The 19,633-nt window shown below is 38.9% G+C and overlaps 1 protein-coding gene across 1 annotated transcript in view; it reads left to right on the forward strand.

The window, feature by feature from the left end:
• The window catches only part of SLC2A13 (solute carrier family 2 member 13), a 300,012-nt gene that overhangs the window by 202,048 nt on the left and 78,331 nt on the right, over positions 1 to 19,633 (forward strand). Inside the window, exons 5-6 of the mRNA XM_070410428.1 lie at positions 3,786 to 3,949; positions 9,401 to 9,521. Coding sequence (XP_070266529.1) covers positions 3,786 to 3,949; positions 9,401 to 9,521 — 285 coding nt within the window. The remainder of the gene's footprint in view (positions 1 to 3,785; positions 3,950 to 9,400; positions 9,522 to 19,633) is intronic.

The raw sequence follows: 19,633 nt of genomic DNA on the forward strand, positions 1-19,633 counted from the left end.
ACTCATAAGTTTTGTTTTGTCAGACAGATAAAATGATCATTTACTATTTTGCCTTGGCTGCTAGCAATTTCAGAGCTAGCTTGTAGTGCTTATGCAGCTAAAGTTTTTATATAATTATCTTCATCTTCATATTCTCTTTCTCATAACATTGTTTAATTTTTGTTTTATTGCTTCTATAATGTTTTTTTTAATTATAAATATCCTTAATTCCTTTTTGAAAGTTGGTGGTAGATAAATTCAATTAATTCAACAAACAATTATTGAGTACCTAATTCTTGCTGTTAAAGTATCTCTGTTACACTGGCAATAGTGAAAAGGGCGGGCTGTAGCTTCAGGAAGATGGGGCAAAGAACCTGTTTTCAGAAATTCATAGGAAATGCATTGGATCATAAAATGTGTATTTTGCCAGGCACTTAAAGTTTATTCTCTTATTGCTAGTTAAAAGTGACCATTAGGATAGATTGCCATTACCAATGCCTCTATGTTTTCCAGAGTCATTTTGTTCTACTCAGATTTAAAATTCAGGACTGGAAGCTGGGTCTCACATAATCTCTGAGAGCAGTGCACATTAAGCCTGGCCTTTTCTGTTCTTAGACGTCTACAGAGACGAATGAAGCCGGCCTTTATGGGCGCACACTGCCCTAGGCCTTTCAACTTCACTCTGGGGAAGAGATGGCATGTGTGAGATCACCAGGGAAATCTTTGAAGAAGATGATAGTTTTGTCTGATAGGTATTATAAAATGATGTTAAAAAGAGAAGGCATCCCTACTTTGAGTCTAAAAAGGAAAGAAAGCCTTTTTGTTGTTGTTCACATTGATCTTTTATGAAGATGATTCTCTTATGCTTTGTGCAACTTTTGAATGTCTACCCAGCCCTTTGAAAACACAAACTACTATATAAAGGCGTAGAAGATTATAAATGTGGTGGTAGCCGATGAATGGTTGGCCAATAGCATCATTTATAACAACATGGGAATTCATACTTTTTGAAATATAAATTAAATGTATCTTTTCACTAATCCATCACCTAATTTTAAAAACTAGATTTGTCAATTATTCTGACCTAGATATCTCATTCCCTGCCCATATGAAAGAGAATCTAAGTATTGCCTGAATTTTTCTGAAACTGATTACCCTTTAAGTCAGGGGTGGGGAACGTCTGGCCCAGGGGCCATTCAAGGACTGCAAAATCATTTGGTCTGGCCCTGCCAAGGCATTAGGGGTGAGTTAATTAAATGTTTGATCAAAAATAGCTGGCTAATTTTTAATTTGATAATTTTGTATGGCTTGTGAATGATGTTATAAATATCCAAATGGCCCCTGGCAGAAAAAATGTTGCCCATGATTGCTTTAAGTGAACATCCTTGTCTTCATTCCTCACCTTCTCATTCTGGCTATTGGCCTTTTACAGTGGTTCTCAACCTTCTGGCCCTTTAAAACAGTTCCTCATGTTGTGACCCCCAATCATAAAATTATTTTCGTTGCTACTTCATAACTTTAATTTTGCTACTGTTATGAATCGTAATGTAAATATCTGATATGCAGGATGGTCTTAGGCAACCCCTGTGAAAGGGCCGTTTGACCCCCAAATGGGGTCGCGACCCACAGGTTGAGAACCGCTGGTTTATGAGGATCTTTACATGATAGGCAGAATAGGTCTCCCACCCCAGAACGTACACATCATAATCTCCACAGCCTGTGAATATGTTACATTACATGGCAAAAGGAAATGAAGGCTGCAGATTGCATTAAATCTGCTGATCAGTTTACCTTGAATGCTGATAATCTGGGTTAGCCCAATGTGATCTTCAAGTGCAGAGGAGAGCAGCAGAGTGAAGTGACATGAGGGGAACTTGACCTACCTTTGCTAGCTTTGGAGATTGAGGAAGGGGTCCCCCCAAGCCAGGCTATGCAGGAGACTTCCAATACCCGGAAAAGGCAAGGCAACCTGTACCCCAGAGTCTCCAGAAAGGAAGACGCTGCTGACACCTTTGATGTCACTTTTGACATAAAAACAAAACAAAACACCAAAAAAAAACCGTGTCAGATTTCTGACCTATAGAACTGTTAGATAATAAATTTGTGTTGATTAAAAGCTTAAATTTTAAGCCACTAAACTTGTGGTAATTTGTTCTGGCTGCAATAAGAAACTAACACCTTGACCGATGTTCAAGAGAAAAAGATGAAGATGAATCTCAAGGCACTCCATCTAGGGAAAGATTTAGTGTGGGTGGACATTGCAATTCTTGCTGTCAGGGAGATAGAAGGCCATTGAATTTCCCATTAATACAGAAAATCTACAGGTGCCAGTGTACTGACCTGAAAGAAAATGCTTCAAAACAAGGTATCTTTGCTTCAGTCTGCTTGCAGTCCGCCTGTGTGGCTATCATTAGAGTGATCTTTTGATAGACAGATTTTTTTTTTGTTTTTTAATTTAATTTTATTGTTTAAAGTATTACAAATAGAAGTACATATGTCTCCTTTTTTCCCGCATTGACTTTCCCTCGGCCTCCCCTACCCCGAGGCACATGCCCTCCCACTCCTCCCAGTGTCTTGCGTCCATTGGTTATGCTTATATGCATGCTGATAGAACAGCTTTAACTGCGTTCTCTTTAAAGTCTATTTCATGATTTCCAGGGACTACAGATAAAAGCCCAAACATGTAGCATGGCTGGCAGTGAAGGCCTCCAAAACAGAAGTGCCTGCTACTGCCTCATGTCACACTCCTCCCTTTTCTTTGCACCTATGTTCAGCCAAGGTAGCGTTCTCACGTTCTGTGAGCACATAGTATTTTGCACTTTTCTCCTTCATACACGTCATTTCCTTCACCACCACTGAGTGTCCTGCCAGATCATCAGACCTGCGGCAAACCCCTACGAATTCTTCCAAGATTCAACTCAAGCGTTACTTCCCTGAAAAATCAAGGAACCTTTCATATCAAATAAAATAGTTTGCTCTGTCCTTTATGCCATATTGTGAGTTGAATACCTTGTGATATTAAATTTATTTCCATTTCATTTTCTTATACCAAATTGCAAACTTGTTGAGGGCGATAACAGGGTCTCATAACATCTCTGTGGGATTTAGTATCTCACACAACTTATACAGCGGTACTCAATAAATAAATATAAAATGAGTGGGTGATTAGGTCACCTAACCTGGCTATCTAGGAAACATTTTACATTTTAAATAAAATTCTGACACTCGCCAACTTACTTTGCTTGATACAACTCCTTTTTTCATTCCTTAATTTAACACTTGCATACTTGTGATTTTATTGTAGAAAATGAAAACATTGGAATCTGTTTTGTGTATGGCTCTTTTTGGAAGTATTATTATGTGTAGTGTATTTGCTTTTATCCTTAACACATTGAGAATACTGTAATTTAATGGAACAGGATGGTATAAAACAAATTTTTATATGCAGCAAGTCTCTTCTTTTAAGAACATAATTGCACAGTGTATGATGACTCCTCATTCATTCAATGGACTTGGGAGCTTATCCTTGATGGCTCCAGTGAAACTACCAGCTGCCCCTGTCCCTCATTGTGGGCTACAGTCCACTTTGGAAGCCTTCAGCCCTCTATCTCTTGCTTGAGTGTTCTTCTTATGCATAGTTCAAAGTAAATTTATCCGAACACAGTCTAAGCAGCTTGCATGTTAACTTCATGCTATCACTGTAGCTAGTCATGGTTTGTTTGAGGTCAGCTGAGTATTTTTCTATATGAATAACTCTGTTTCCTTGAATAACCATCAGCAACAACTGTTTTGTGCTTGCCTTGCAGGTACTACAGTGCAACCATCCTGCAGATGTCTGGCGTTGAAGATGACAGACTCGCAATATGGTTGGCTTCAGTTACAGCCTTCACAAATTTCATTTTCACACTCGTGGGAGTCTGGCTTGTTGAGAAAGTGGGCCGCAGAAAGCTTACCTTCGGAAGTTTAGCAGGTAGGTGCCTGGATGAGGATTCAGTTATTACATTTCCTCTAATGACAACAAGTTAACCTTCTGAAGTACAATACCAGTAGCATTTTGGATACTGTTTCTAGCTAAACAATAGAGTTCTTCTAGACAAAAAGTTTTATTTTTAAAAGAGAACTTAGTGAATTTTATGATATATAACTAGAAACTAGAATGTGTGTAATAACCAGAACTGTAAGAGCAATTTAAATCTACTGAGGGGACCATTTTGCTGTTATTTTGAGTTCTGCTCAGCAGGTACAAAAGTGACAAAAATAATCGCATTTTGCTCTTCCTTGGTTGAAAAACTTGGTATTCATGAACTCACTTTTTAACAAAGGTGTTTTTTTTCTAAATTTTGGAATAATATGAAAGTACATTTGGAGCATGTCACTTCTAAGCTCTTTCAACAGTAAATTCTGGTTTGTTAAGTTTGTTTTCTATGATAGCTAAGTAGGACAAAACCTTTCTCACTTTCAAGTATCCTTTGATTTTAAATTCTGCCTATTACATTTATTATTTCTCTGTAATGTGAGGGCTGTTTGAGGTGACAGATGGGACCCATTTTTGCCATGGTCTTGACATGGTTGCATAATACAATCTTTTCCATGTATACCTGTGTATACATGTGTATTCCTGCTTCTCTATTAGCTATCATCAACTGGTTCCTTTATACATTTACCTAGAGTAAGAATACATTTTCTCATTCAAAAGTAAAGTTTCCAGGCCAGCATTAATTAAATTTTGTTGTAACCAAATACGTATACCTCAAGCATTAATCTAATGGAACTGCTTCAGGCCTTGTTCCAGATTTGATGAGAAAATACATTCCTAGTTTCATACTTGGAACACATACTCTTTCCTACCCTCACCCCAGAAAAGGGTGTGGAGTGCATTCACCCTCTGTGCTTGTCTAAGAGTCCAATAACATAGGTTGAACTATAGTATCAGCTGAGGGGAAGGAGAGGGAAAGACTGACTGAGAGACAAAGGAATCACAACAGCCATGGTACGTAGGGATCTGAGGGGAAGTGAGGAAAGGTGAGGGACAAGTGAAGGTTTAAAAAACCATCTCTCTCTATATAAAAGCCTAAACGAACGGAACAACTGAACAACCAGAACGACCAGTCGACCAGTCACTATGACGTGCACTGACCACCAGTGGGCAGACACTCAATGCAGGAGCTTCCCCCTGGTGGTCAGTGCGCTGCCACAGCCAACCTCCCGTGGCCAGCCCCCTAGATAGGCCTCGATTGCTGGCCAGGCAGAGGGACCCCACCCGTGCATGAATTCATGCACAGGGCCTCTAGTACATTTATAAACCTGTTAAAGAAGCCAGAAGTGTTTGCCTAGGAAAAAGGTCTAAAGGGAGAGCTAATAATCTTATTCTAGCAGATGGTCTAGGGGACATAGATTTGTACTTAATATAAGAAAAATATTTCTAATATTCAGAGCTATCCAACAATGAATTTGACTGCTTCCTTAGGATGGTAAACTGGAAAAAAAAAAAGGAAAGAAAAGGGATAGTACCATCAGGTAGTGATGGGCTAAAAATACATTTCTACGGTTGGTTGGAAATTGGATTTGCTAACCCCTGAGGCTCAGATCAACTCTAAGAAGAGATAACAACCACTTTAAAAGTTTTTAAATGGATACCCTTCCTTTCGACCGGGCCTCCATACATTGCTCCCTTAAGAGGTCTGTTTTTAAATAGAATTTCAGGTTTTCTTAAACTTGGGAATTGGCTTTTGATATCCGAGGAAACTGCTGATTTCAAGATCCGTAGAAAACACTCTTTTGTAGCAGCCTCTGTCCCTTCACTTGTATTCCAGTGAGAGACTTTCTCATCAGTTCTGCAGTAGGTTGAGATGCTGTGGAGCCAGACTGTTTGGGTTTGAATGGGGTGACCTTGAGCAAGTTTCCACTTCCTCATTTGTAAACAGGATTAACCGCAGTCCTTGCTTCATAAGATTGTAATGAGGACTGAACACACCTGTACACGCATAGCATGTAAAGCACTCCTGACAGAGAGGAAAGTGCCCAGAGCAGTTTGGCTATCACAGCATTTTATTACTGCCCACCAGGGAGTCTTCACTGTTGTAACTATAATGTGAAATCAGTTTGTAACATCAGCATGCAGGGGCTTTCCTGACCTCTTCCAGCTGGTGTCACCTTTCACCGTTCAGTGTAGGTCCTCTGCCCCAAGGAAGTTCACACTGTTCAGAGGGAGCACTAAGACAGTTATTTGGCCCTGGCCTGTTTGGCTCACTGGATATAGAGCTTCGGCCCACGGACTGAGGGGTCCCAGGTTTGATTCCAGTCAAGGGCACATCCCTTGGTTGTGGGCTGGACGAGGTGCCTGCAGGAAGCAACCAGTTGATGTGTCTCTCTCTCATCCATGTTTCTCTTTGTCTCTCCTCCTCCCTTCCACTCTCTCTAAAAATCAATGGGAAATATCTTTGGGTGAGGATTAACTGTCCCCAAAAAGACAGTTATTTGGTGGGGAGACCAAGAGATTTCTCATGAGCAACCTGTAGGCACCTTTCTTTCCTGCCATGTTCTCTTTTCAACCAACACCACCAATATCCCAGCTCCATCCATGACCAAGCCAAACAGTGATGCCTCCTGCTTAAGACAGCTCTTCCATGATGTGGGCACCTGATTTCCTTGTGCTGTGGCCAATTAAAGTGATGATGTAGCTGTGGAGAGGTCAATGGGGGGAAAAGGAGACATATGTAATACTTTAAACAATAAAATAATTTAATTTTTAAAAAAATAAAAAATAAAGTAATGATGTAGAAATTGCAGTGGTTTAGGAGGTAAAGGGCCTGGGTTTTTGTCACGGGTCTCCTCTTTACCTGCACATATAGATGAAAATAGTGCTGTTTTTGCAGTTCTGGTTTTTAACTGTGATTAAATAGGCCCCACTAGAACATAATGAGCAATGGAACTTTACACTCTTCGGAAGAAAAGTCACTGCTAAACAGCCGCTAGTGTACAATCGTCTCGGATCTGCCAGGGATTGGTCCAGGACCCCCTCAGATGCTGGAATCTTTAGATGCTAAGTCCCTATGTTAAATGGTGTAGTGTTTGGGTCTGACCTACACACATCCTCCCATATACTTTACCATAAATCATCTCTATATTACTTATAATACCTGATACAGTGTAAACACTACACAAGCAGTTGTTATACCGTATTGTTTAAGGAATAATGACAAGAAGAAAGTCTGTACACATGTTCAGTTGTGCCTACTACATAGTACACATCAGCCAGAATGTAACTTTTTTTCTTCAAATATTTTCAATCCTTGTTTGGTTGAATCCATGGATTTGGAATGCATGGATACAGAGGGTCGACTGTTAGTATTACTCCACTGAGACCTACAAAATAGATGTTTATTTCACTTTCTGATGGCAGTTGATTCTGGATTTGTCATTTTTATTTCAATGCATTTGTTTTATTCATTTGTCTGTAGGTATATTTTTTTATATTCTAATAGAGCTAAGTACTAGAACACTTCTATTTTAAATTTCTTAAATTAGCTTAGAATTTTTAAACCTTTGATTCACTTTTGCTCCTTATTTTGTGTTTTTATAACTTTTTATTATATTGTGTTAAAAATAGTAGGACAGCTTATATAAAAATAATTTTTGAATAGGTATTCACTCTTTTAAAATAACTCCAAATAAACTATTTAGCAAAGAAACTCTTTATACAAAGAAATTAAAACATACAGTCCAAGTCCATGAATAATTTTAAATGTAGGACATTTTGTGGTGTTCTGACTTTCTCTATTTTCAAGGCTTGCTCAGAGAACTGGTCTTTCTTGTAAATATTACAAACTTAATGACCACCTCTTGATTCTTTTAATAGAAGGTTTATATCTATGTAACTTGATTGCTTATAAATAGGAAAGCCAGAAGCACTGTGCTATTTCCCCCCAGATATTTTGGTAGTGGAATATTTCTGAAAGTGTCACTCACAGGCGGTCTCCACCAGAATTATCGCGGGTACTGCTTTTGAAAGGGGGATTCTTGTGCCCTAGCCCAGATCTATGAAATTAGAATCTCTGAAGGTGGGTCTGCAGCATGTGCACTTGAACAGGCTTGCCAGGTGATACTTATGTACACAAAGTGTGCTGTATCAGAGTGGTGGGAAGGGACATAATTTTTTAAGTTTTGCTAATCTAAGCCCTGTACCAGGTAGTTACTGTTACTTGTTACCTCAGGTATTTTTGAGAATGCTATTTATCCAGCACACTTCACTTCCTATGGGAGCATGGTTAGGTAGATAGAGGGATCAGGAGGGTTTTTATCATAACTTGCTGTGCAGTGAGCTATACTACGATATAAGTATTTTTCTTTAAACCTTAATAGTTGATATCAGGAAACCTATTTCATTATGTAGATCACTAAAAACCTGGTCATTCCTTTCCTGTATCAGAAGTTCATAAAACTTTTTTTTTCATACTCCCTGGCTGACTTTCTGCCCTTAAGCAACCTAACAGTGGATCAGTCTTATTCTAACTCTAATTCTCTACATCTAAATCAATAATCATATCTAGAGAGTATTTTTTTTTTATCAAACAGCGGTTTTTGTTAATAATTTGTTTGCGGTAACTGTGTTAAAAAAACATTTAGTAGTTATCAAGAAAAATGAAACTAGAGCATGGCCCTTTCTGTTTATTCTCATGAAGGCTGGAACAGTGGGCAGAAATTAAAAAACTTTCTTATTTACCATCAGATGTCTCTCAAAAATGAACCTTTTAAGTGATACACATAATCACCATTCCCAGACCTTAAAATAAAAAAAAAACAAATATTCTACTTGCAAGTATCAGTAGCAAAGAGAAGTGAATACATGTTATAATATCATTTCTGACATCTTAAAGTCTTCAAAGAATGCTACTTTTCTTTAATAAGAAATGCTATTTCAAGTGCTCTTAAAATATTCAGTTTATTACTTTTAAGCCTACTGATTTGGGTCTTATGATCAAATGCCATTAGAACAATTTTCTCCGCAATGAGAGGAACACTGTGAAAATCTGTTGCCTTTCATAGTTCCTGGCATGTCAGGCACTCAATAATGTTGGTTACACTAATGGATTTTGAGACTCTCAGCACTGAAAGCTGTCGGGTGTTTTGTGTGTTTTTTTTTTGTTTTGTTTTGTTTGGGGTTCTTGTTGTTTTGGGGTTTTTTTTATAAAATCATTACCAATCTACTCCTTGGCTAGCAAGTGTATCATGTCTCACAATGGATGTGCTAATGTGTTTTTCTGATAATTTGTTCTTAGGAGCATTTTTTTAATACAATGAAGAAAGATCAAGGTACTTTTTAGAGATGTGTCTTGTCCAAACTCAGTCTGCTTTGGAAGAATGTTATCAGCTATTCTCTAATGCAAAACTTTTTTTCTTTCTTTCTTTCTTTTTTTTTTAGGTACCACCGTAGCACTCATTATTCTTGCTTTGGGGTTTCTGCTATCGGCCCAGGTTTCCCCACGCATCACTTTTAAACCAATAGCTCCGTCAGGTCAGAATGCTACTTGCACAAGATACAGGTGAGACTTTGTGATGATTCCCTTTCTTAAGCTAACTCTGAAAACTTGTTTGCTTTTGCTTTTCTAAAATTTGAGAGATGAGTAGAAACATGCTTATGGGGAAGGTAGAAAGTGGAAAAGTTGGTAGGAAGGGACCACCAGGAAAAGAAACAGTACATGTAAAGATCTGAAGGTAAAAGTGTTTAAGGAAAAGTGAGTTGTTAGGCACAATTTTGGTGATTTTTTGGGGGGGAAAGTAAAAGTAGGGATTGATACAGAATCTAAGCAGGAATACTGGGAAACTGTTTTGGGTCATATGTGACTCAGTGACATCTACATTTTAATCAGTAATTAAACTTTACCATGATGTATATGTCTCTTATAGTTGATTACTATCTGGATATTCTAACAGTCTTCACCAAGTTCCACAGGCATCTCCTGATTCATTTAAGCAGAAAAGAAAGTTTTCTCTCACTACTGGGGTTCTTCCTGAGATTAGAAGGTGAAAAGAGAATGGTAAAAGAGAGTGAAATGTGTACTAATGGCCAACTACAGGATTAAGAGCTCGTTAAGTCTATTGGTGTACACACTATGTGAGAAATGGATGCAGAAATGGATCGATGGTCAGATAGACTGAAGAATGAAAAAAAATGAATGAATTAAAGACTGAATGATTGAACAGATCAGTTAATATATTTGGCAGCAGAGTTTCAAAGTTTTTTGTGTTTGTTTTTTTACCTAATTTTAGTGGTTGAAAAGGCTAGCAATGCCTTTGAAACACATGGCTAAAACAAGGCCTCGCTTTAAAAAAATATTTCACCCTGGTCGGGTAGCCTGGTTGGTTGGAGCATTGTCCCATATACCAAAAGCTTATGGCTTTGAATCCATTCAGGGCACATAGCTAGGTTGTGGGTTCAATCCATGGTTGGGGCACATGCGGGAGGCAACTGATGGATATTTCTCTCTCATATCAATGTTTCTCTCCCCTTCTCTCTCTCTCTGTCTCTCTTTCTCTCTCTCTCTCTTTCCCTTCCTCTTCCTTTAAAATCAATTTTAAAAAATCCTCAGGTGAGGATTAAATATATATATTTCTTCAGCCTCAGCTAGATGGACACAAATCTCAAAATCAATGCGTAAATTATTGTATTAATTAATTTATTAATAATGAGTAAATGGTCTATTAATTTTTAGTCAGCCAGAGAGTATTTAAAAAAGTTTTATGAATTTCTGATACAGGAAAGAAACAAATACGTTTTTAATGATTTACATAATGTATCATGTTTCCTGATAACAATTTTTAAATTTTAAATTAAAATATGTATTTTCATAGGATAGCTCATTGCACAGCAATTTATGATTATCAATCTGTTAACCCTCCTGATCCCTCTAAGTTATTATCACGTACCAATATGTCAGTGTACAACTGGAATGAAGTGAGAAATGTTCTAGTCTTATTTTATCCTGATAAAAAAAAGTGAGAAGCTATTTTTTAAAACAGGACCAATTTTTAGATGTCCTTTAGAAGTCAGCAAGTATAAAAAAAAACAATGATTTCTGGTGTGCCTTTTTTCAGAGTAACATACTAGTCTTTGTGGGAATTTGACAGTATGTATTTACAGTCTGAGTGACTTTATAAAATATGTCTGCAGTCTCTGGACTGATTGTATTGTTAAATCATGTTGAGTCATGTTTGTGGGACCGTAAAATGAGAAATAGTTATGCTATAAATGTAGGTGTTATGTTTTTCCCCTGGAATGATCCATATATGAAAATTGAGCAAATAAAACATTTAAAAGTGAGAGTGTGCTTAATATCTATCTTAAGAACATTATATATTATAGGTAGGTATGTGAATTTTTCTCTGTTTTGGAAGGTAATATAGTTTTGCCTGGTAAAAGTGATGAAATCCCTGTGCTCATTGACTCAGCACTTCCAATGGTGAAAATCTATAGACTGTAGTGATGAGTTGTGTAATTCATTCTGTCTAGAGTAGAATAGACTTTAGAAGCTTGAATGCTTCAGAAACAATGGTTCTTCTTTATTTTAAGTCAATAAATACACATGGTGTATCAGGCACTGTTGTAGGTTATGGCCAAAAGTTTTGTAGGTTGGGACTCACTCAAGTCTTTGAACCCAAGAGATTGACTATCCTAAATAATTTCCATTGAGAATTTCCCCTTTTTAGAATGTTTTAATTTTCTAATTGATATTTTATTCCAAGGCCTGGTTAGATTTTTGTGAACTGAAGTATTCAAGACTATCATTCAGATCTGCTTTTTAGCAGATAAAACTGCATAGAGATGAACATGGATGCAAGTTGCTGTAGAATAGAAACTGTGCAGCCACCTGAATAAAAGTTGTCACCGGGTACCAACTGTGACTAGGAGAAATAACCCCAGTATGGGTATCATCTGAGTCATGTATCTGAATGAGAAAACACACATATACTCCTAATATGGCTTTCAGCTCCACGTTCTCAAATTGCTGTTGTACTATCCCTTTCTTATTCAGTTAAACATATTTTCTAATGAGAGGATTCAAACTTTTCATAACACTTCCCTCAAATTTTTTACATTATTTACAATATATGTATATGCAAATCACTACCACAGAACTCTTCAAAGTAGACACATATTTCCTAAAGAATACAATTATAGAATTTCACCTTGCCCTAGGGCAGTGATGGCGAACCTTTTGAGCTCGGCGTGTCAGCATTTTGAAAAACCCTAACTTAACTCTGGTGCCGTGTCACATATAGAAATTTTTTGATATTTACAACCATAGTAAAACAAAGACTTATATTTTTGATATTTATTTTTTATATTTAAATACCATTTAACAAAGAAAAATCAACAAAAAAAATGAGTGTCATAGGTTCGCCATCACTGCCCTAGGGTTTTCATCACATCTTATTCATTCATTGATTCAAGTGTGGATGGTTGCAATTAAAATTATTTACCGAGCATCTACTCATAGGATTATAGTAAGGATACATTATTATATCAAAAGGACCTAAAACAATGTTTGGGTATATAATAAGCACACAATAAATATTATAGTCATTGTTGTTTTTAACAAAGACTATAATAGGAGATGAGAATGGGATGATGGGTAATTTCTCAGAGAAATTATCCTAAGCATGGTATGTTTGAAATGAACTCTGAAACAGGGAGAGGAACATGCCAGACAGAAGAAAAATCAGGTGCAAAGACAGTAGGAACTTGCCAAGAGCAGGGAACTGAAAGGAAGCTAATATGGTTTGAAAAGAATAAGAGAAGGCTGGTAAAACTGGAGCCAGGTTCTGTAGAACCTCAGAGATCATCTCAGAGATTCTGATCTTCAGTCTAGGAACATGACCCCCTTGAGCGGTTTTAAGCAGGGGAGTGACATGATCAGAGGTCGATTCCAAACTTTTCCTCTGACCCTGGGTGCGGGTGCACAGAAGTCACAGGTTGATGGAGGGAGAGTGATGTGCAGAAACCCTATTAGCCCCTATTTTTGTTCCAGTATTTGGCATCCTGGTGGTAACATATTTGTTTCTAGTAATTCTTCCCAACTTGACCATGACTATACTATTATATATGAATTGAAACTTTCCCCATTTTGTTTTCTGCTTAGTGATTTCATTTAAAATTTACCTATTTTAATTTATTTTTGTCCTGATAGTACAGGCTAATATGTCTTGAGGTTAATATTAATAAATATCTGTTGAATGATACCCACAAAACTATTACAGATGAAGAGAAATATACATAAATTGGTTGAAAGTGAAAATTAGTTGAAACAAAAGCCCATATAACTTGATCATGTACCCTTATCTCCAAATAATTGTACATGTCTTTTGCTAGCACTTAAACAGCCAGAGCTGAATTTGACACCTGGATAGAAGGATGGTGGGAGATTCTTGCAGGAAATTGGCCACTTACGTTATGGGGCCAACTCATTGAGTTCTTCACTACCTTTTTATCTCGATGGCTAGACTTTTGGGCAAGGACCTGCAAAGCCTCCTCAATGACAGCATCCCGTATTCAAATCTTGTGTTTTCTACCCATGCTCTCGCAGCTGAATAAAGCCCACCCTGACTTCGAGGGGAATCGTTTATAAAAAGAGCAGTGCCTGGCTCAGAAGTGTAAGTACTCGGTCATTAACTCCTGTGTTGGGAGCTTGTCATGATTAGAGATGACTCTCTTCACCTTCCTAAGCTTACCTTTCATTCTTTCAAAAAAGAAGTTACAAGTTTTGGGACACTGACCAAGAAACTAGTCATGGAAGTGGTATACTGCAACTGTTGTTCTCTTTAGGTATCACTCACACTGGTTCCACCTTCCACTGATGAGGAGGGATTTCTTATTTTCCAAAAAGTGTGTCTATGTGGACCCGCACAGAGGGAGCTGAGTAAACACAGAGCAGTTGCCTATAACTCAGTGTTTCTTTGTGCGCAAACGAGGCAATTGCTTCCAGTGGGGAAGATAGTCTGACCCTTTTGTTAACCCTATGAGAAAATGATTGGCAGTGCGGTAGTCAGACTTGGGTTTATTATCTTCCTTGAGGCACATTCAGTGAGCAAGTTTCTTTTTTCTCAAAAGCAGCGGTAAAAAAAGACAATAATTTCTTGACACAGATTTTTCACAGGAAATGTATACCATCCTAACTTCTATTTATTGCTCTGTGGAAAGTACATGTGGATTTTTGTCTTCTTTGGGAGCCATTGATTCTAGTCATAGTTGTGTCATGATACGAACAGGACTTGAGGGAAATATGATCAGAATAGCTCAGAACAATTCCAGAGGCTGATTCATTTTTATTTCTCCCCCATGGAATAAGTTACTTCTCACAAAAACACTAACCCACGTGATTGAATGATCAAAACATTATTGTTTAGCTCTGGCCGATGTGGCTCAGTTGGTTGAATCCTCCCATGCACTTGAAGTTGCCGGCTCGATTCCAGGTCAGGGCACATTCCTAGGCTGCGGGTTGGATCCCTAGTACATACGGGAGGCAAAAACCAATTGATATTTCTCTCTCATCTCTCTCTCTCTCTCTCTCTCTCTCTCTCTCTCTCTCTCTCTCTCTCTCTTCTCTCTCTTCCTTCTGCCCCCCTCTCTCCCTTTCTCCCTTTTTTCCTTCTCTTTCTTTCCCTTCCTCTCTCTCTAAAATCAATTAAAAACAAACAAACACTGTTATTTAGCCCTGGCCAACATCCATGCTTCTCTCTTCCTCTGTCTAAACATATCCTCAGGTGAAGACTTAGAATACATGTATATTGGATATCCCTAATAAAAGTCCTTTTCAATAAAAATTTTCAAAAAGCACTATTAGTTACCAAGCTACTTATTTTGTACAAACTTTGTGTTTTAACCATCTTATGCATCTTATCTTAGCCAAAGCACATACCCATGTTGTAGTCCTTTCTAAATCATACCCCCCCCCCCAATTGAAAACAGATTCTATAATATCTTCCCCATATTCTATTATTCCGAGATGACAGGGGATAAAAAATATATAAGACATTGTTCGCATCCTCAGGGAAATTGCAGTTTGTGGAAGAGAAAGATGTTTTACACAATTGTCTGTAATCTGTATTTTAACCCAAGGGTAAAGAATATTGTTCTTGTTCTTTTTTTTATTCTTGACACAGTAAAATAGATGACTCTATCATTTCTGGAAGGTAAACTTTGGAAATTTATTTTATACTATGTGGAAGAACTTAATGCGTAGTGGTAATGTCTCAAAGCTTAGCATGTCTTAGATATTCTATATTATTAGGGAGCTGATGCCACAAATCTGTTCTTTATTCCCCTGCTTTTCACTTGATACACGTAGTGTAACTGGCTTTTTCTCTATGTACTTTTTTTTTTTTTTAACTTGGGAAAAGGTAATGCTTTTTTAAAAAAGATCTTTATTGTTGAGAGTTTTAAAGATGTTCCCTTTTGCCCCACACCATCCGGTTCCTGCCCCACCCCAGGCCTTTACCACCCTATTGCCTGTGTCTGTAGGTAATGAATATCCTAATATATAAAAACCCTGGGTCGAAACGACCAGTAAGGACTGAGGCTCAACCAACCGGAAGTCAGTCCTGCAGTCAGCGCGGGGTTGCCGTGGCACTGACTGCTGAGGGGGCTGCAAATCAGGGCCAGAGAGAGGCATGAAGAGAGAAGCAGGGACTGATCAGTTGCCTCTGTGGCAGCTTTTGATCAGCAATTGTCTCTCTTTTTCTCTCCCAGTCTGGCCAGCAGCTGCCCCTCCATTTTTCTCCAGGCCTCCACCTGGGCTGCTAATCAGCCCTGCCTTTCTGATCAGGCCCCGTTGATAGGCCCAGAGACATTGACTGTCAAAGAAACCGACCAATCAGAACAAAATTGTCCAGCAGAGGAGGGCAGTTGGGGGCGAGATCAGGCCTGCAGGAGAGGGCCGTTGGGGGCGAGATCAGGCCGGCAGGGGAGGGCAGTTAGGGGCAATCAGGCAGGCAAGCACAGGGGTTAGGGGCAATCAGGCAGGCAGGCAGGTGAGCGGTTAGGAGCCAGTGGTCCCACATTGCGAGAGGGATGTCCAACTGCTGGCAGTTGGACATCCCCCAAGGGGTCCCCGATTGGAGAGGGTGCAGGCTGGGCTGAGGGAACCCTCCCTCTGTGCACAAATTTCATGCACCAAGCCACTAGTGTGCATATAAGTTCTTTGGTTAATCTCTTCCTGTCCCACCTCCTCCCATCCCTCTGAGATTCATCAGTCTGTTCCATGTTTCCATGCCTCTGATTCTATTTCATTCATCAGTTTATTTTGTTCTTTAGATTTCTTGTTTATTTATTTTGATTTTTAGATTCAATTGTTGATAGATATGTATTTATTGCCATTTTATTGTTCATATTTTTTATCCTTTTTTTCTTCTTCCTCTTAAAGAGTATCATAGTTTGATGGTGATGAACTCCTTTAGGTTTTTCTTGTCTGTAAAACTCTTTATCTGACCTTCAACTCTAAATGGTAGCTTTGCTGGGTAGCATAATCTTGGTTGTAGGGCCTTGCTATTCATCACTTAGAATATTTCTTACCACTCCCTTCTGGCCTGCATCGTTTCTGTTGGGGAATCAGCTGATAATTGTATGGGTGCTCCCTTGTAAGTAACTTACTGCTTTTCTCTTGCCACTTTTAAGATAATTCTTTGTCTTTACCCTTTGGCATTTTAGTTATGATGTGTCTTGGTGTGGGCCTCTTTGGGTTCCCCTTGATTGGGACTCTCTGCACTTCCTGGACTTATAAGTCTATTTCTTTCACCAGGTAGGGGAAGTTTTTCTGTCATTACTTCTTCAAATAGGTTTTCAATATCTTGCTCTCTATATTCTTCTTCTGGCACCCCCATAATGTGAATGTTGGTATGCTTAAAATTGTCCCAGAGGCTCCTTACACTATCTTCATATTTTAGCATTCTTTTTGCTCTTCTAATTGGGTGTTTTTTGCTTCCTCATATTTCAATTCATTGATTTGATTATCAGAATCCTCTACCCTACTGTTGAACCCCTGTAAATTATTCTTTATTTCAGTTAGTGTATACTTAATTTCTTACTGGTCCTTTTTCATGTCCCTTGAAGCTCTCATTAAGATTCTTGAGCAACCTTTTAACCATTATTTTGAACTCTGTATCCAGTAGTTTGCTTGCTTCCATTTCTTTTATTTGTGGCATGTTTCTTTGTCTCTGCAATTTGGCTCCTTCCCTGGTTTGTTTCTATGTATTAGGTGGAGCTGCTTTGTCTCCTGGAATTGGTAGAGTGCCCTTGTGTAGTAAGTGTCCTGTAGGTCCCAGTTGCTCAGCCTTCCCAGTCACCTGAGTTAGGCACTCAAAGTATGCCCTTTGTGTGCTGTGTGTATAGGCTTGTTGTAGTTGAGCCATGATTGCTATCGGTGTCACTGAGAGGAATTGACCTCCAGGCCAATTGGCTGTGAGAACCAGCTGTGACTAAAGTGGAAGAGCTGCTGTGCAGGAGACACCTCTGTGGAACAGGACTTGCTTCAGTGGGGCATTGGGGATCACTGAGTCTTCCCCTTGAGTGTGTCACTTGTAATATGTAGAGTTGTAACCTGGTATGGTCTGAAGCTATCCATGGGGTGCCCTAGCTCTGGTGTCACCCAGCAGGAGCTACAGAGGGATCTGCAGATGGCTGCTATTTGCTATATGTATTGGGCTTGGAAGTACCAAGGGGTGGCCCAGCTATGAAGCAAGACAGGCTGGTGCTAGTGCTGGGTCTTGAGCCTCTTATTGATAGGTTTGGGGCACACTGAACACCAGCTTCAGCTTTTTTGAGAGATTTTAGGAAAGTCTGAAGCCTGAGCCAGAACAGGCCATTCATATGAAAAAGCTGCTATAAACAGCTTGGGTGGGGCTGCAAATTGGATGAGACAGGGTCTCAGGGAATCACCAGGGTGGAGTGAACAGTGTGGACCACGCTGATGGAAACTCAGGTATGGCTGCCAATAAGCTCTGCGATGGGGCAGGTCCCAGCATAGGAACAATGACCTCTGCAAGCACCCTTGTCTGGGAGAAAGCTGCTCCCAAGTTCTTGCTACAATGCCAGACAATCCAGTTCCACCCCATATGTCCCTGGATCCCCCAAAGCCGCCATCTGGTGCTGGAGCTCAGAGGAAGAGGGACTGTGTAAGTTCGTATGCTGGCCCTTTAAGAAGAATTGCCTGGGTCTCCAGCAGCCTCTGTGTCATTTAGCCACAATCCCCGCTGGTTTTTACAGTCCAAAGTTATGGGGACTTCTCTTCCCAGCTCTGGAACCCTGGGCAGGGATCTGGTGTGGGGCTTGGACCATTTGCTTCTCATGGGAGACCTTCGCAGCAGAAATATCCCTCCCAATTAAAAAAAATGCCACACGTGGGTGTTGGACCAGCCCATTTCTTGCCTACACCCCTCCTATTAGTCTTGATGTACTTTCTTCTTCGCTTCTCTAGTTGTAGGACTTCCATTCAGCCCAATTTCAGGTGGTCCTGAATGATGGTTATTCTGTATTTTAGTTGTAATTTTGATGTGGTTGTGGGAGGCAGCCAGTATCAGCATTTACCTACATAGCCATCTTGGTTCTCCTCTCCATGTACTTTTATATTGGGTACTTACCAGTTTTTGTAGAAACTTGTTAGTCCTTGGGAATTAACGTTGATGGCTATGTCAGTTCTATGGTAATTTCATCCTAGAACATATTTTTTAATGATATAATTATCAACATCCTAAAGTCATTGCCAGTTGCCCAGTTGAGAGTTAATTTCTGAAAGCTCCTTCTAATCCTTCCTTTTCTTAGATTTTGACTTTTATATTACAAAATGCATACTGATTAGTCTTATCAAGTCAAGAATAAAAATTGTTTCATAGAAAGAACTTATTAGCATTTTCTAATTCATCCATTTTGAAATCAAAGGACATCTTTTTTATTTAATTGGTTAGTATTTAACGTTTAACTTTGTGTGGCCTGATTTTTTCATTTTTATCATTTTATGATTGATATGTGACTATGTCAATAGATATCGTCACAAAAGTTCAGTGTAAAATAGTAAACATTTGAAATTTAAGAAAGTAACTCACCCCAAAACAACAAATGTAGGCCTATGTAATCAAATTTTGGCAAGGATATGTGTCATCCTCATTCATATATGCTATATAATTGTGTACAGTCCTGTGGATAAACAAAGACAAATAAATGTATAAATTCTTGGCCATTAGCATGTATTAACATTGAAACATATGAATTCTTAGTTAAATGTGTTTTTATCTTTGTGTGTGTGTGTGTGTGTGTGTGTGTTGGCTTGCTATATGTGATAAGAATAAACTTCAGAACTCTCAACATGCTAAATTAATATTCCTTCTCTTCGTATTTGGAATTCCAACATGTGTGCCAAAGTGGTCTTCCACTCTTATGCCTCTTATGTGAATTGACTGGTCAGTGCAGCTACAGAATTACAAGAGGAATTAGACCACTGTACTTTTATATATATACTAGAGGCCCGGTGCACAAAATTCATGCACGGTTGGTGTCTCTCAGGCCGGCCTGCACCCTCTTGCAGTTCAGGACCCCTCGGGGGATGTCTGCCTAAGCCAGCCGTGGGCAAACTACGGCCCTCGGGCCATATCCGGCCCGTTTGAAATG

The sequence above is a fragment of the Myotis yumanensis genome, unplaced genomic scaffold (assembly GCF_028538775.1).
Source record: "Myotis yumanensis isolate MYYU_CA2020_CCGP unplaced genomic scaffold, mMyoYum1.0.hap1 SCAF_3, whole genome shotgun sequence".
NCBI classification, from domain to species: Eukaryota; Metazoa; Chordata; class Mammalia; order Chiroptera; family Vespertilionidae; genus Myotis; species Myotis yumanensis.